Below are 19,054 nucleotides of genomic sequence, written 5' to 3'. Positions count from 1 at the left end.
AGATGCATCGGTTTCTCTTTTATGGACAATGGACAAATTTCTCTACTGTTATGGAAGTGACTTTACAGATGGTTGGCAACCCTGATTGTGATCTTTATAACAAGACCACTTAGTACCTATCTAAGGCTATGTTCACACAGCGGAAAATTAGCAGACTGTCTGCCCGGAAAACACGGGCAGACATTCCGCAAATTTGCATGTTCCGCTGGCACTAGGGCCGTTCGGAAATGCACCGTCTCCTTAGACGCCATTGCATTTCCGAACGGAATCCACAGAAACAATGCTCATTGTTTCTGCAGACCGCGAAATTGTGATTTCCGAGGCGGATGTTTTTGCTGTAGAAACTCCACCATGTGCACGGTTCACCCGTTGAAATCAAAGAGATTTCCAAGCGGAATATTTCTGTGGAATTCCGTTTGATAAATTCTGCCGTGTGAACATGACCTAAGGCAGTGTTTACCGACAGGTGTGTCTTCAGCTGTTGCAAAACTACAACTCACAGCTGGCTGTCTGGGCATGCTTGGAGTTGTAGTTTTGCAGCAGCTGAAAGCACACTGGTTGGGAAACACTGCCTTAGATAGGCAACCCATGATACATATTTTGCTTTATTGACTTGCATCATTTTTTATAGTAAACTTTTGGCATATGTATAACAAGTATGTAGACCATGAATGTGCACTATTTCCATATTGCGCCAAATTAAACATCTTGTTTTTCTTTTGTAAACTATTCTCCCTACAGCACCATTGATAAATGTGCCCGAATATGAGCAGCTCAAAGCATTGGCACAGTTAGAAAACTTGGTGTGGACAGCTTTTTGGAGCAGAGCATGTAGCATTCATCTTAGATGTCATCCAGCTGTCATGTATGTATGCTCTCTTTGCTGATAGTTATCAGGTTTAAAATATGAACTGGCTCATTCCGCACTGCATGTCACAATGTTTGTCAGAGGTGTGCATGGGTATGCCTGCCTTAAAGGGATACTCCACCCCTGTCCAAAGGATAGGGCATAAGATGTCTGATCGCGGGGGTCCTGCTGCTGGGAACCCCCACAATCTTAGCTTCAGCACTCCATAGACTTCCATGACGTCACGGCCATGCCCCCTCCCATGGACTTGCATTGAGGGGGCGTGGCCGTGATATCACAAGCCTCCGGCGCTGCACCCGACGCTCTAAATGAACGCCAGGTGCAGCATGGAGGTTGCTATCAGACATCTTATCCCCATCCTTTGGATAGGGGATAAGATGTCTAGGGGCGGAGTACCCCTTTAAGTATACCGCCTATGTATGAGTGACATCTGTCACACATGGGTTCTTATGTGAAAAGAAATGTATACTATTAATGTATGCTGCTCTATGTCATAGCACAACAGACTGCATTGTCTTATATGGCAAGTCGCAACATGTATGGTCAAAATAACAAACAGTCCGATAAGTGGGTCCTAGGATATATTTACCATACATGCTGGGAGCTTTCTGGATGCATACAGTAAATGGGCACTGCAGTAAATGATCAAAAGCACTAAGGCTGTGTTTTCCAAACAGTGTGTCTTCAGCTGTTGCAAAACTACAACTCCCAGCAGGCCCTGACAGCCTTGATCTAAAGCTTCATATAGAGATTTAAAAAATTAAAACAGATTAAATTACTTTTATAAAAAAAAATTGTAATCCTTCCTGTACTTATCAGCTGCTGTATACTACAGAGGAAGTTGAGTTGTTCCTTTCAGTCTGACCACAGTGCTCTCTGCTGACACCTCTGTCCATGGGGTTTTGCTACTACTCTGGACAGTTCCTGAAACGGACAGAGGTGTCAGCAGAAAACACTCTGGTCAGAGAGAAAATAACTCAACTTCCTCTGTAGTTCACAGCAGCTGATAAGTACTGGAAGGATTAGAATTTTTTTTATTAGAAGTCATTTCTGTTTAACTTTCTGGAGCCATTTGGTATAAAAAAAATATACATCCCGGTGCATGAACATTGATAATGAAAACACAGGTTAACCCCCTTAAAGGGGTACTCCGCCGCACACATTTTATCCCCTATCCAAAGGATAGGGGATAAGATGTTAGATCGCGGGGGTCCCGCCGCTGGGGACCCCTGCGATCTCCTGGACGGCACCCTTGTCATTCGGTTCACGGAGTGTGACTGTCGATGCACGCCCCCTCCATTCATGTCTATGGGAGAAGGCGTGACGGCTCTGTACTAGCTATCATGCCCCCTACCATAGACATGAATGGAGGGGGCGTGGCGTGATGTCCCAATCGCGGAAGCTGCAAGCTTTCATGTTCCGGACGCTGCACCTGCCGGACAGGAGGTTGCGGGGGGCCCCAGCGGCGGGATCCCCGCGATCTAACATCTGATCCCCTATCCTTCGAATAGGGGATAAGATGTGTGTGGCGGAGTACCCCTTTAAGGACACAGCCCATTTTGGCCTTGAGGACACAGACAATTTTTATTTTTGCTTTATTTTTAACTTTATCTTTTTAACTTTCTTTTTTTTTAACAGATGCATATGAGGGCTTGTTTTTTTGCAGGACAAAGTGTACTTTGTAATGACACCTTGCATTTTACCATAAACACTATTGAGCAAATTCAGTGATTTTTATTTTTACTATGCAGTTCACTTTACAGTAAGCTGACATGTTCTCTTTATTCTGTGGGACAATACGATTAAAACACTACCCTTGTTTACATGATTTTCTATTATTGCTTTTAAAAACAGTAAAACTTTTTTGACAAAATAAGCAGGGCCGCCATCAGGGGGGTACAGCCAGTACCCCAGTGAGGGGCTAGGGCACCCAGGGGGGCCCGGGGCTCTATGGCTGTAACATGCTGGGACCGGTGCTTCACCTGCGGGCCCCATCGTGCCCCCTGCTACTGGGCCAGCGGGTGAAGGAGGAGGGGGTGCTGCGCCCACGGATACGGCACACCTGTCCAGAATCCCTGAGCGACTACAGCTTTTAACACTGAATGCGCCTTTAAGACGCACACAGCGTTAAGCGTGCACTCGACTGCGGCAGCTGACGTAACAGGAAGGAGCCGGCGGCTCCGTCCTGTCACTCCAGCCCGGACTTCCTGTGCGGCAGCAGCTCTGCGGAGGCTGTCAGCACAGGAAGCAGAGAGAAGAGGAGAGAACAGGAGCTGCGGGGGAACGAGGCAGAGGTGAGTGGTGTTTTTGTTTTTATTAAAGGCAATAGGCATTAATATATATGGAGGCCATGTTTGGGGGGGTGCATTAATATATATGGAGGCCATGTTTGGGGGGTGCATTAATATATATGGAGGCCATGTTTGGGGGGGTGCATTAATATATATGGAGGCCATATTTGGTGGGGTGCATTAATATATATGGAGGCCATGTTTGGGGGCATTAATATATATGGAGGCCATGTTAGGGGGGGCATTAATATATATGGAGGCCATGTTAGGGGGGCATTAATATATATGGAGGCCATGTTAGGGGGGCATTAATATATATGGAGGCCATGTTTGGGGGGGTGCATTAATATATATGGAGGCCATATTTGGGGGGGTGCATTAATATATATGGAGGCCATGTTTGGGGGCATTAATATATATGGAGGCCATATTATGGGGGCATTAATATATATGGAGGCCATGTTAGGGGGCATTAATATATATGGAGGCCATGTTAGGGGGGCATTTATATATATGGAGGCCATGTTAGGGGGCATTAATATATAAAGGGGCCATGTGAAGGGGCATTAATATATAAAGGGGCCATGTTAGGGGGCATTAATATATGAAGGGGCCATGTGAAGGAGCATTAATATATAAAGGGGCCATGTGAGGGGGCATTAATATATATATAGGGGCCATGTGAGGGGGCATTAATATATATATATATATATGTATATATATATATATATAGGGGCCATGTGAGGGGGCATTAATATATATATATATATATATATATATATAGGGGCCATGTGAGGGGGCATTATTATGTATGGGGGATGTGTACGGGGACATTACTATATATGGGGGCCATGTGAGGGGCATTATTATATGTGGGGCCATGTGAGGAGGCATTATTATGTGTGGGGGTAATGTAAGAAGGCATTAATATATATGGGGTCAATGTGAGGAGGCATTATTATGTGTGGGGGTAATGTAAGAAGGCATTATTATATATGGGGTCAATGTGAGGGGGCATTATTATGTATGGGGGATGTGTACAGGGACATTACTATATATCGGGGCAATGTGGGGGGGGCATTATAATGTATGGGGGATGTGTACAGGGACATTACTATATATCGGGGCAATGTGAGGGGGCATTATATTATATAGGGGCAATGAGAGGGGACATTATAATGTATGAGGACAATGTTGGGGCCTAATACTATACATGGCACAAAAGAGACTACTATATGGGGCAGTGTAATACATATAGGGGGTTTGTATAGTGGTGAGGACTTTGCTGTAGCAAGAATCCTAAAATGTTTGTCTGGCAGATTCAGTGAAGATGAGTTGTGATTGGGAGACGTCTTCATGATGACCCAGGACAGATGGAGAAGAAAGAGAAAAATCAACGACTCCGATCAGAGAAGACGCCCCTGTGAGTATATAACTATAATCACTCATATCGCCTGCAGCACCGGCGTACAGCTCAAATCTACTCCTATATAGAGGCTATTGGGGGAGATTTATCAAAACAAGTGTAGAGGAAGAATGGTGCAGTTGCCCATAGCAACCAATCAGATCGCTTTTTCCATTTTTAAATAGACCTGTGAAAAATGAAAGAAGTACTCTGATTGGTTGCTATGGGCAACTGCACCACTCTTCCTGTACACAGGTTTTGATAAATCTTATCCATTGATGTTTTGTATAGTGGTTTTTATTCAATAACAATATAGCAGTGTTAGTCAGTGGTAATGGTAGTGGTCATGGTGTGGCAGAATTATATGTCCCTTGTATTGTGGTGTTATTAGTGATACTGGTCTGTGTATAGTGGCTTTTATTTCCTTACAGTATGGTGATATTATTTAGTCATTGCAGAAATAATATGGAGTGGTGATATTATTTTATGTCTCTAAGCCTGATACTAAGGTAAAATCCAGCGTGTGCCGCAGTGAGGGAAAGGGGGGCGACTACAAGCTGTGTAAGGGGCCCCAACATTTCTGACGGCAGCCCTGAAAATAAGTATGTTAAAAATTGTGCTATTCTGATCCCTTTAACTTTTTTATTTCTACATATAAGGGGCTGTATGAGGGCTCATTTTATTGCACCGTGATTTGTAGTTTTGTCAGTACCATTTTTGTGTTTGATGGAAGGTTTTGATGGCTTTTTATTCCTTTTTTCTGCTAAATGATGTGACCAAAAATCTGCAGTTCTGGCCCTTGGTATTTTTGGTGCCGTTTATTGTGCAGGGACATTTCCGCATGGTTATACCATGTCTTTTTTCTCTTTAAATTTGAAAAGGGAGGTGATTTATATTTTTATTATGGGGGGGGGGCTTGTATACATTTTTTATAACTTTATTTAACATATATTGTAGGAGACTATTAAACGGGTTGTAAATTACTTCTATTAAAAAATCTTAATCCTACCAGTAGTTATCAGCTGCTGATGTTGAGTTGTTCTTTTCTGTCTGACAACAGTGCTCTTTGCTGACACCTCTGCTTGTCTAAGGAACTGTCCGAAGCATTGGAGGTGGGGATTTGCTCCTACTCTGCACAGTTCCTGAGACAAGCAGAGTCATCAGACCAAAAAATAAAAACTCAACTTTAGCAGCTGATAAGTACTGGAAGGATTAAGATTTTTTAATAGAAGTAATTTGCAAATCTGTTTAACTTTCTGGAGCAAGTTGATACCAAAAAAAGTTTTTTCCTGGAATACCCCTTTAATAGCAATCATTAGTATGCAATGTATTGTTTAGTACTATGTAATATCATGGTACTAGTCAGCACTCTCACATATCTTGTACAGCCTGACTCTGCACCTCCATTTTGACTATAGATGCTGATCACCATTGATCACAGCATCTATAGGGTTAAAGGACATCTGCAGCAAAAGACAACTTATCCCCTATTCACAGGATAGGGGATGTGTCTGATCGCGGGGGGTCAGACCGCTGGAAACCCCCTATCTCCTGCACAGGGCCACGGCTTTGCCGCGGCTCTACTGTGCAGGAGGCGTGTCGGGCGCAGCATGACATCACGGCCGACACGCTTCCTCCATGTATCTGTATGTGAGAGGCGGGGAGGCAGCGTTCATGCTTCCCTGCCTCTCCCATAGAACTATATAGGGAGGGGGCATGGAGGGGCAATACCCGCGCAGGAGATTGCGGGGGGTCCCAGCGGTCGAACCCCCCCGCGATCAGACACTTATCCCCTATCCTGTGGATAGGGGTAAGTTGTCTTTAGCTGCAGATGTCCTTTAATGGCATAACATGAAAACTGATGTCCACTATTAGGGTGCGTTCCCACTTGGCGTATACGTAGCGTATTTCACGCTGCACAAAATTTACGGCAGCAGTGGGAAATAAGCTGCGTATTCCTTGCTCACTATACACACAGGGCTTTTCGGCGGCAGCCCTATGTGTGCAGTGAGTTTTGGAGGCAGAGCCGCGCGTCACAGTCACGCCGGCACACGGCCCCGCCTCCAAAACTCACTGCACACGTAGGGCTGCCGCTGGAAGGCCCTGTGTGTATAGTGAGCAAGGAATATGCAGCATATTTCCCGCTGCTACCATAAATTTTGCACAGCGTGAAATACGCTGCGTATACGCCAGGTGGGAACGCACCCTTAGCGGTAAGTTCCTGGCTGTTGATAGCAGTCCGAACTCATCTGCTATAAAGCGAGTGTAGCTCCTGAGCTCACTCTATAGCCATGCTGTGAATGTATGGCACCGTGCGCTTAGTTACTAGCTACAGCGCCTTACATTTATGTCAGGATTCGGCAGGCTGGAGGTGGATCCTCTGTGTCAGAGAGGGATTGGCGTGGACTGTGTCGGTGGACCGGTTCTAAGTTGCTACTGGTTTTCACCAGAGCCCGCCGCAAAGCGGGATGATCTTGCAGCGGCGGCAGCAACCAGGTCGCATCCACCGGCAACGGCTCAACCTCTCTGACTGCTGAGATAGGCGCGGTACAAGGGATGAGACAAGAGCAAGGTCGGACGTAGCAGAAGGTCAGGGCAGGCAGCAAGGATCGTAGTCAGGGGCAACGGCAAGAGGTCTGGAACACTGGCTAGGGATACACAAGGAACGCTTTCACTGGCACAATGGCAACAAGATCCGGCAAGGAAGTGCAGGGGAAGTGAGGTAATATAAGGAAGTGAACAGGTGAACACACTAATTAAAAACCATGCGCCAATCAGTGGCGCACCGGCCCTTTAAATCGCAAAGAACCGGCGCGCGCCCTAGGGAGCGGGGACGTGCGCGCCGGGACAGCACAGACGGGGAGCGAGTCTGGTGAGCGGGTCGGGATGCGCACCGCGAGCGGGAGAACGCTGTGAGCGCTCCGGGGAGGAGCGGGGACCCAGAGCGCTCGGCGTAACAGTACCCCCCCCCCCCCCCTTGGGTCTCCCCCTCTTTTTAGAACCTGAAAATTTGTAGATAAGGTCCTTGTCAAGGATGTTATCTTCGGGTTCCCATGACCTCTCCTCCGGGCCGCAATTCTCCCAATCTACAAGAAATTTTTTTTTACCTCTGACCGTCTTGGATGCAAGAATTTCTTTAACCGAGAAGATGTCTGAGGACCCGGAGACAGGAGTAGGAGCAACAACCTTAGGAGAGAAGCGGTTAAGGATAAGTGGTTTAAGGAGAGAGACATGAAAAGCATTGGGAATACGGAGAGAAGGAGGAAGAAGGAGATTGTAGGAGACAGGGTTGATTTGGCATTTGATTTTAAAAGGTCCAAGATAACGTGGTCCCAGTTTATAACTGGGGACACGGAAGCGGATATACTTGGCGGAGAGCCACACTTTGTCTCCAAGAGAAAAGACAGGAAGAGTTATTTTTTTGTCAGCATGTTTCTTCATCCGGGATGAGGCCTGTATGAGAGATTTTTGAGTCTCTTTGCAGATGGTGGAGAAGTCCCGAGTCACCTCATCAACAGCGGGCAAACCAGAAGGCGTGGGAGTGGGGGGGGGGGGGGGGGAGAGGGTTACGGCCGGACACCACAGAGAATGGGGATTTAGCGGAGGACTCAGAGACTTTGAAATTGTACGAGAATTCGGCCCATGGTAGGAGATCGGCCCAATCATCCTGGCGGGAGGAAACAAAATGTCGCAAATAGTCACCAAAACCTGATTAACTCTTTCCACTTGCCCATTGGATTGGGGATGATAGGAAGACGAGAAGTTTAATTTGATTTTAGGCTGATTACAGAGGGCCCTCTAGAATTTCGACACAAATTGAACGCCTCTATCCGAGACGATATGCGTAGGAAGCCCGTGAAGGCGAAAAATGTGCACAAAAAAATTGTTTCGCCAACTGTGGCGCAGAAGGAAGACCTGGAAGAGGAATAAAATGTGCCATCTTGGAGAAACGATCAACGACCACCCAAATAACTGTGTTGCCATGGGATAAAGGTAAGTCTGTAATAAAGTCCATAGCAATCTGAGACCATGGTAGCTCAGGAACAGGCAGAGGATGGAGGAGACTGGCAGGCTTCTGGCGAGGAGTCTTGTCCCAGGCACAGACTGTACAAGCCCGAACAAAATCAGCAACATCTGCTTCCAGGGTAGGCCACCAGTAAAAACGAGAGATGAGCTGGACGGATTTTTTGACGCCAGCATGGCCAGCGAGGTGTGAGGAGTGTCCCCACCTGAGAATCCTGAGGCGCTGGCGTGGAGGGACGAAGGTCTTTCCAGGAGGAGTTTGTCTGATGGAAGCTGGAGAAGCAGAGATTAGACAGTCAGGAGGAATAATGTGTTGCAGGGAGCCTTCCATTTCAGAGGCATCCGAGGAACGAGAGAGGGCGTCAGCCCTAATGTTCTTGTCAGCGGGGCGAAAATGAATCTCAAAGTTAAAACGGGCAAAGAACAACGACCACCTAGCCTGGCGAGGGTTCAGCCGTTGGGCCAGTTTTATGGCCAGTAGTTCTCGATCCCCAATGGAGTAGTTTTTCTCCACCGGAGAGAAGGTCCTAGAAAAGAAACCACAAGTAACACCATGTCCGGAAGAATTTTTCTGTAGAAGTACAGCTCCAGCTCCCACCGAGGAGGCGTCTACCTCCAGTGAGAAGGGTTTAGATGGATCAGGTCTGGAGAGTACGGGAGCAGAAGAAAAGGCAGTTTTGAGACGGTTGAACGCCTCTTCCGCTTGAGGAGGCCAGGACTTAGGGTTGGCGTTTTTCTTGGTTAGGGCCACAATTGGGGCCACAATGGTGGAAAATGTGGAATAAATTGTCTGTAGTAATTGGCAAACCCCAAAAAACGTTGGATAGCTCGGAGTCCGGAGGGGCGTGGCCAATCCAACACGGCTGATAGTTTGTCCGGGTCCATTTGGAGTCCCTGGCCAGAGACTAAATATCCTAGGAAGGGAAGAGATTGGCATTCAAAGAGACATTTCTCCATCTTGGCATATAACTGATTGTCCCGGAGTCTCTGAAGAACCATGCGGACATGCCGGCGGTGTTCTTCTAGGTTAGAAGAAAAAAATCAAAATATCGTCCAGGTAGACCACAACACAGGTATATAATAGATCACGAAAAATTTCATTTACAAAGTCCTGGAAGACGGCAGGGGCGTTGCAAAGCCCAAAGGGCATAACCAGATTTTCAAAGTGTCCATCTCTGGTGTTAAACGCGGTCTTCCACTTGTCCCCTTCCCTGATGTGGATGAGATTATATGCACCTCTTAAATCCAATTTGGTAAAGATGTTGGCGCCACGTAGGCGGTCAAAGAGTTCCGAGATAAGAGGCAGGGGATAGCGTTTTTTATAGTGATTTTATTAAGACCGCGGTAATCAATGCATGGTCGTAAGGAACCGTCTTTTTTGGAGACAAAGAAGAACCCTGCTCCGGCAGGGGAGGAAGACTTGCGGATAAATCCCCTTTTTAAATTTTCTTGGATGTACTCCATCATGGCTTGTGTTTCCGGAGCAGACAGAGGATAGATTCTGCCCCAGGGTGGAGTAGTACCAGGGAGGAGGTCAATAGGACAGTCATAAGGCCTGTGAGGAGGCAAAGTCTCTGCTTGTTTTTTTGCAAAAAAACATCAGCATAGTCCAGATAGGCCTTGGGGAGACCTGGTATCGGAGGAGCCATAAGGTTTTGACTGGCAGGACTGGGAGCAGACATACGGCATTTTTTTGTGGCAAGAAGTACCCCAGTTCTTGATTTCCCGGGTGGTCCAGTCAAGGGTAGGGGAATGGCGTTGCAGCCAAGGTAGTCCAAGAAGAATTTCAGAGGTGCAGTTAGAAAGTACCAGAAATTCAATCTTTTCGTGATGGGGTCCAATGCACATTAAGAGGGGTTCTGTGCGGTAACGCACAGTACAGTCCAATCTTTCACCATTAACAGAGGCGATGTAGAGGGGTCTGGCGAGACTGGTCACTGGGATGTTGAACCTGTTAACGAAAGAGGCCAAAATAAAATTTCCTGCAGATCCGGAATCCAAGAAGGCCACAGCTGAGAAGGAGAAGTTAGAAGAAGAAATCCGCACAGGCACAGTAAGACGTGGAGAAGCAGAGTTCACACCTAGAGCTGTCTCACCTTTGTGCAGAATCGGAGTGCGTCTTTCCTGAGGTGGAGGTCGGATAGGACAATCCTTCAAGAAGTGTTCGGTACTGGCACAGTACAGGCATAGGTTCTCATTGCGGCGGCGTGTCCTCTCTTGAGGTGTCAGGCGAGACCGGTCTACTTGCATAGCCTCCACGGTGGAAGGCACAGGAACAGATTGCAGTGGACCAGAGAAGAGAGGAGCCGGGGAGAGAAACCGCCTCGTGCGAACAAAGTCCATATCCTGGCGGAGCTCCTGACGTCTTTCGGAAAAACGCATGTCAATGCGGGTGGCCAGATGAATAAGTTCATGCAGGTTAGCAGGGATTTTTCGAGCGGCAAGCACATCTTTGATGTTACTGGATAGGCCTTTTTTGAAGGTCGCGCAGAGGGCCTCGTGATTCCAGGACAATTCGGAGGCGAGAGTACGGAATTGGATGGCGTACTCGCCTACTGAAGAATTACTCTGGACCAGGTTCAGCAGGGAAGTCTCGGCAGAAGAGGCTCGGGCTGGTTCCTCGAAGACACTTCGAATCTCCGCGAAGAAAGAGTGTACAGAGGCAGTGACAGGATCATTGCAGTCCCAGAGCGGTGTGGCCCATGATAGGGCTTTCCCAGACAGAAGACTGACCACGAAAGCCACCTTTGACCTTTCAGTTGGAAATTGGTCCGACATCATCTCCAAATGCAGGGAACATTGCGAGAGAAAACCACGGCAAAGTTTAGAGTCCCCATCAAACTTGTCTGGCAATGATAAACGGAGGCTGGATGCGGCCACTCGCTGCAGAGGAGGTGCAGAAGCAGGCGGAGGATATGGTTGCTGAAGTTGTGGTAGAAGCTGCTGTAGCATCACAGTCAGTTGAGACAGCTGATGGCCTTGTTGCGCTATCTGTTGCGACTGCTGGGCGACCACCGTGGCAAGGTCAGCGACAACTGGCAGCGGGACCTCAGCGGGATCCATGGCCGGATCTACTGTCAGGATTCGGCAGGCTGGAGGTGAATACTCTGTGTCAGAGAGGGATTGGCATGGACCGTGTCGGTGGACCGGTTCTAAGTTGCTACTGGTTTTCACCAGAGCCCGCCGCAAAGCGGAATGGTCTTGCAGCGGCGGTAGCAACCAGGTCGTATCCACCGACAACGGCTCAACCTCTCTGACTGCTGAGATAGGCGCGGTACAAGGGATGAGACAAGAGCAAGGTCGGACATAGCAGAAGGTCAGGGCAGGCAGCAAGGATCGTAGTCAGGGGCAATGGCAAGAGGTCTGGAACACTGGCTAGGGATACACAAGGAAACGCTTTCACTGGCACAATGGCAACAAGATCCGGCAAGGAAATGCAGGGGAAGTGAGGTAATATAGGGAAGTGCACAGGTGAACACACTAATTAAAAACCATGCGCCAATCAGTGGCGCACCGGCCCTTTAAATCGCAAAGAACCGGCGCGCGCGCGCCCTAAGGAGCGGGGCCGCGCACACCGGGACAGCACAGACGAGGAGCGAGTCTGGTAAGTGGGTCGGAATGCGCACTGCGAGCGGGCGCGTCCCGCATCGCGAATCGCATCCCGGCTAGGGACATTATCGCAGCGCACCCGGTCAGCGGGTCTGACCGGGGCGCTGCGAACAGGAGAACGCTGTGAGCGCTCCAGGGAGGAGCGGGGACCCGGAGCGCTCGGCGTAACAATTTATGGTACATGTCCTTACGGGGTTAAAGCGGTTGTCTGATTAAAATGACCTTATCCACTATGTTCAGACTAGGGTATGAGTATCTGATCACGGGGGTCCGATCAAGGGGGACCCCTAGTAATTTCCAAAACCTGATCCCACCACTCAGACAGAACATGTGCTTTTTATAGTACACGCTCCATTCACTTCTATTGGACTGCTGAAAATAGTACTCGGGCATCTCCAACGCTTCCATAGAAGCCCCTAGACATCTTATCGCCTATCTAAAGGATAGGGGATAAGATGTTTGATTGCAGGGGTCCTGCCACTGGGAACTCCCGTAATCTCTGCAGCAGCACCACAGACATCAGGTGCATAAAGCGAACTTTGCTCTGTGCCGGATGACTGACGATGCGGGGCAGAGGCTTGTGACATCACGAGCCACCTGCGCTGCACCCAACACTCTAAATGAATTCCAGGTGAAGCAGGGAGATCGCGAGGGTCCCCAGCAGTGGGACCCCTGTGATCAGACATCTTATCCCCTATCCTTTGGATAGAGGATAAGATGTCTAGGGGCGGAGTACCCCTTTAAGTGCTCTGTCTGAAAGATGGGGTCCGGTTTTGAAGATCATGGAGAACACAGCAGTCGGACCCCTCATGATCAGATACTTATCCTATATTCTGTGGATAGGAGAGGGCGTTGCTCATTCTTTAGGCGGAAATACTCGCGGAACACATTGCGATCTATTGGAGACTGCAGTGTCCGCACGGTCCTATCGGCACCGGCCGCACTCGGAATCTCAGGGCGGAAATTTTCTGCCGGTACATTCCATAGTCTGAACCTAGCCTAAATCTCCAGCAGATTCCAGTCACCACCAAAGTGCATGTGATTTGTATTCTCATCCACGCAGCAGACACTGTGGATCGGAGGTGACCTGCAGCATTTCAGTCCTGTGTGAACATACCCCAAATCCACAACATACCCCAAATCCACAACATACCCCAAATCCACAACATACCCCAAATCCACAACATACCCCAAATCCACAACATATCCCAAATCCACAATATACCCCAAATCCACAACATACCCCAAATCCACAACATACCCCAAATCCACAACATACCCCAAATCCACAACATACCCCAAATCCACAACATACCCCAAATCCACAATATACCCCAAATCCACAACATACCCCAAATCCACAATATACCCCAAATCCACAACATACCCCAAATCCACAACATACCCCAAGCCCACAACTGATTTTCCTTTAAGTAATACGTCTAGTATGCATCTTTTCCATAATCCCGATTGGGTACAGAGCAGTCCTCCAAGAACAAAGCAGGGAGGATGTGACAGCTCTGGGGCTCAGTGGGAGACATAATGCCCGCGGAGGGATCGCATGGTCCAGGTGTCACAGTGAGTGACAGATGAGGGAGCGGGCGGGGTACGGGAGAAGAATAGGGGGCGTGTCCGGAGAGGGGAGGACAGCGGAGCATGCGCAGTGAGGCGGCAGTGAGCCCCACGCTGCTGCTCCCGGGATGCTGCTGGTCGGCTGCGCTCAGTGCTGACAGTCTGCTGCCGGGAGAGCTGGGAGGAGAGCCGCTCCTGCCATCAGCAGCGCTACTGTCAGCCCAGCGCAGCATCCTGCCCGTCTACACAGGGAGCACTGCCATGGGGTAGGAAGCTTCCATCCCGGGAGTGACGAGTGCACAGGGCAGCCCCATCCCCGCCGAGCAGGCATGGAGAGTGGGCTCTGATCCCCCTCAGGAGAGACAAAGGACGCGGGGGGCAGAGCAGGAGCCACGGCGGAGGGCAGGAGACATGATCGCTGAGGTGCTGAGCGGCGCCCTGGGGCTCCTGCTTTATCTCAACACCCTGGACGCTGATTTCTGCTATGATGACAGGTAGGAGGCAAACTTTATCCTGCCCGGGACCTCTCATCCTCCTACTGCAAGTGCAACTTTCCTACTGTCAGCTCAGCACCATGCTTCACTGCTGCACTACAACTCCCAGGTCATTAGGGTCAGGATTACCTATAACTGCTGCACTACAACTCCCAGGTCATTAGGGTCAGGAGTACCTATAACTGCTGCACTACAACTCCCAGGTCACCAGTGTCAGGAATACTCATCCATAACTGCTGCACTACAACTCCCAGGTCATTAGGGTCAGGAATACCTATAACTACTGCACTACAACTCCCAGGTCATTAGGGTCAGGAGTACCTATAACTACTGCACTACATCTCCCAGGTCACCAGTGTCAGGATTACCTATAACTACTGCACTACAACTCCCAGGTCATCCACCTGTCAGAAATACTCATCCATAACTGCATCACTACATCTCCCAGGTCATCCGTGTCAGGGATACTCATCCATAACTGCTGCACTACATCTCCCAGGTCATCATAGTGTCAGGAATACTCATCCATAACTGCTGCACTACATCTCCCAGGTCATCATAGTGTCAGGAATACTCATCCATAACTGCTGCACTACATCTCCCAGGTCATCATAGTGTCAGGAATACTCATCCATAACTGCTGCACTACATCTCCCAGGTCACCAGTGTCAGGAATACTCATCCATAACTGCTGCACTACATCTCCCAGGTCACCAGTGTCAGGAATACTCATCCATAACTGCTGCACTACATCTCCCAGGTCATCATAGTGTCAGGAATACTCATCCATAACTGCTGCACTACATCTCCCAGGTCACCAGTGTCAGGAATACTCATCCATAACTGCTGCACTACATCTCCCAGGTCACCAGAGTGCCAGGAATACCTATAACTACTGCACTACATCTCACAGGTCAGCAGAGTGTCATGAATACTCATCCATATCTGCTGCATTACATCTCTCAGGTCATCCACCTGTCAGAAATACTCATCCAGAATTGCTGCACTACATCTCCCAGATCAGCAGTGTCCGGATTACCTGTAACTACTGCACTACATCTCCCAGGTCAGCAGTGTGTCCGGATTACCTGTAACTGCTGCACTACATCTCCCAGGTCACCAGAGTCTCATGAATACTCGTCCATAACTGCTGCACTACATCTCCCAGGTCATTAGTGCCAGGATTACCTGTAACTACTGCACTACATCTCCCAGGTCATTAGTGCCAGGATTACCTGTAACTACTGCACTACATCTCCCAGGTCAGCAGTGTGTCCGGATTACCTGTAACTGCTGCACTACATCTCCCAGGTCATTAGTGCCAGGATTACCTGTAACTACTGCACTACAACTCCCAGGTCATCCACCTGTCAGGATCCAGAACTGCTGCTTATTTGGAGCATAGTAAAGTTGGGTTTACAGTTCTGTCCTTAGGATATTAAGAATGCAGCTGTCATAGATAATAATATAAAATGAATAATATATGGACTGTGTACCCAAAGTCTTGTCAAATTGACATGTTGAGATAATGTCACCCTAGGGATCAGAAATGTGCAGCACTAAACTGTAAAACAGTGTTTTCCTTCCAGTGTGCCTTCAGCTGTTACAAAACAACAACGCCCGGACAGCCGGAGGCTGTCGGGGCATACTGGGAGTTGCAGTTTTGCAACAGCTGGAGGTTCTCTGGTTGGGACACACTGCTGTAAGACATAATGATCATCTTAAAGCTACATACCTGTTTAGTGCCATTCTATTTGTGTTGTGAATAAGAAGCATTCTTATTATTTCAGCACCATGGCACCCTATTCATATATCATATATTTTCTACAGCAGTGATCACCAAACTGTGGACCTCCATTTATTGCAAAACTAAAACGTCTGTCCGGGCATGCTGGAAGTTGCAGTTTTGCAACAGCTGAAGATCCACAATATAAAGACCCCCACTCAATAGTCTCCTGTCATTGGCAACTAAGCTTCTCCTTCCGTCGTGATCCTGCGTTATAAAGTCCTGTTAAGTAACCTTAAGGGAAAACTCCAAATTGTGCCCCCCCCTTTTTTTTTTTTTTTTCAAGGATTTTAATCTGATTACAATTAAGACTGATGCATAATTAAAATATATTAGGGAGAACGGCAAGCCTGGCTAAGCCTATTAACCATCCTGGGGACTTTCATGCTCCATTGAAATTAAACCATCCAAAAAGTGAGCATAGATTTACTCTGACAGCTTTCATCAGCCTTCTCTTTACTGTGGGGAGTGAATGGATCCCCTGGGCTTGTGTGAGCTGGTAACTGCGGCTCTTTGTGACAGGGCATAGAGGAAAGTCGAGTCTCCAAGATGCCACATGCACTGCTAATGGAATAGTTGTGTGCAAATAACTCTGCAGTGCCCATGCCGCCAGAAGGAACACTGATAGGCATGCGAGCTGTTTAAAGTCCGCACCTCACACACCCCAGCTTTATGCTGCGAGACAGAGATAGTGGTTGATTGCTCGTACAGCATATCTGTGAGATTACATTACCTGCACATTCATCATTCACTGCAGCCTTTACACTGTGTTATGAGAGTTCCCACTATGATCAATGTCTGTCCACCTTCTAAGGGTGCGTTCACACTGAGGAATAGGAGAGGAATCCTTGCGTAAAAATTCAGCCGCGTAATTATAACTTATTTCTTTTTAATGCAAAATTCGTTTCTGCGCCGAAAAATAAGGGAAATTCCAATTGGTGATTGTAGTCCAGAAAAAAATTAATAAACAAATAAATAGTTTCCTCCTATATTCCATGCGGAAAATCTGCGCGGAATTCAGTGTTAATTCCGTGCAGATTTTCTGCATGGAATATAGGAGGAAACTATTTATTTGTTTGTTTATTTTATTCTAGACTACAACCACCAATTGGAATTTCCGTTTTTTATTTATTTATTTTTTTCGTGCAGAATTTCCGCGCAGAAACGATTTCAAGCAGAATTTTTTTTTACCATTGACTTCAATGGCTTTCTGCTCGCATATTGCGCAAGAAGAATGAACAGGTTTGTTCTTCTAGTGGAAAGGAATTTACGCAGTGTGAACAGTGCAGAGTAAAATACATTGAAGTCAATGGCAAAGCAGATGTTAAAGCGGTATTCTAGGAAAAAACTTTTTTTATATATACAGATTTGTAAATTACTTCTATTAAAAAATCTTAATCCTTTCAGTACTTATGAGCTCCGGAAGTTAAGGTTGTTCTTTTCTGTCTAAATCCTCTCTGATGACACTTGTCTCGGGAAACGCCCAGTTTAGAAGAGGTTTGCTATGGGGATTTGCTTCTAAACTGGGCGTTTCCCGAGACAGGTGTCATCACAGAGCACTTAGACAGAAAAGAACAACCTTAACTTCAGAAGCTCATAAGTACTGAAAGGATTAAGATTTTTAATAGAAGTAATTTACAAATCTGTTTAACTTTCTGGAGCCAGTTGAAATATAAAAATGTTTTTTTCCTGGAATACCCCTTTAATTATTTCTAAGCGGATAATTGAAGAAGAATTACTCGAGTAAATTCCTCTTGAATTACTCAGTGTGAACGCACCCTAACCGTACCCTATCAATCGCTCTATTGATCGGGTCAGCAAGATAAATGTTGCATATGTTATCAATAGGATCAGACAGTCCTCCTTTTGGGACATGCACGTATCACTTTATTGGTTGCTAAAAATCACATCCTATTGCATCTAGTTGATGTGGAAGTATGGAAAGTGTTGTTTCCGTTCCAGGATTGTTTGTTGAAAAAGGTGCAAACTGAACGCAGCTGTGTGGAATATATTAAAAAACAAACAAAAAACAAAACAAAAACAAAGCATCTTAGAGTATATAAGGAGTAAGTCACGAGTTGGTAGGAATTGTACAATTCTAGACAATTCTGTTCTTGAAAAGTCAGGACTTTTCTGAGTGTTACAGTATTGACAGTGTCATGTTTTATACTTTACTGTTGTTTGTTTATTATTAAATAACAATATTTATCTTTAAACATCCCCCTATAATAATCTTCCCTTCTGATAGTTTCCATACTGTGCTTCTCTGTACAATGATCTACTATTTCGATAAAGTATGTATGATTGTGGTAGTAAAGTGCCCCCTAAGGGTCAGTTTGTTTAGATTTTGATCACAAGTAGTAAATGGTGTAGCAACTTTTTATATTTTTTTTTACGTTTTTTTTTTTTTTTGCTGCCAATAACCTATAGAAATGATATCTAATGCTGTATTCATGTGCAGCATATTTATCATAAAAACCAAGAATAGATGCAAAACATTAAACAAAACATGATACATTTTTCTGTGTGTCCGTTGTAGTGCCGGTTTTGATAAAAAAAAAAAAAAAAAAACCAAAATACTAGGTGTGAACCAAGCCTTACGTCCTAATTATTGTTCGCTACTGTGTGGGAATAGGTTTCATTTATTCAGGCCATTAAAGGGTTAAGATAGTATTGTATCTTCTTTTTCAAGTTGTTGTAAAACCTCAAAGTAAATACTATTTGCTGATGTGAAATGTAAATATTTATTCATTTATTATTTATTATTTATTTTGAACCTGTGACTTTTGCAAGTGTAAAGGAGTTTTCACCCAGGGGGAGAGATGTTTAGAACACAGTGAGGGAAATTGGATAAACTTTCTAAATCCAGACTTGTGTACGTGAAGGTGTTACCAGACACTGTACGCCGCATCAGACCCATTTTACCACTATAAACACGTATGAAGAAAACTTAGCAGCTTGACCAATCCATAAAACGGGCCCCTATGGAATTTAACATGTAACTAA

At 46.6% G+C, this 19,054-nt stretch overlaps 1 protein-coding gene across 4 annotated transcripts in view; it reads left to right on the top strand.

The window, feature by feature from the left end:
* Nucleotides 1-4,495: 4,495 nt before the first annotated feature.
* The window catches only part of TMTC2 (transmembrane O-mannosyltransferase targeting cadherins 2), a 310,935-nt gene continuing 296,376 nt past the window's right edge, over nucleotides 4,496-19,054 (top strand). For 2 of the 4 annotated variants that reach the window (XM_056574419.1, XM_056574416.1), the window contains exon 1: nucleotides 13,879-14,262. Coding sequence is in view for 3 of the 4 variants with exons in the window: in XM_056574416.1 (XP_056430391.1) it covers nucleotides 14,180-14,262 (83 nt within the window). In the remaining variant the exon portion in view is untranslated. Of the gene's footprint in view, nucleotides 4,583-13,876; nucleotides 14,263-19,054 lie in introns of those variants that run through there. The other 2 variants (XM_056574417.1, XM_056574418.1) reach the window with 2 other exon arrangements.

This window comes from Hyla sarda, chromosome 4 (genome assembly GCF_029499605.1).
Source record: "Hyla sarda isolate aHylSar1 chromosome 4, aHylSar1.hap1, whole genome shotgun sequence".
Lineage (NCBI taxonomy): Eukaryota > Metazoa > Chordata > Amphibia > Anura > Hylidae > Hyla > Hyla sarda.
This window is presented reverse-complemented; position numbering and strand designations above follow the sequence as displayed.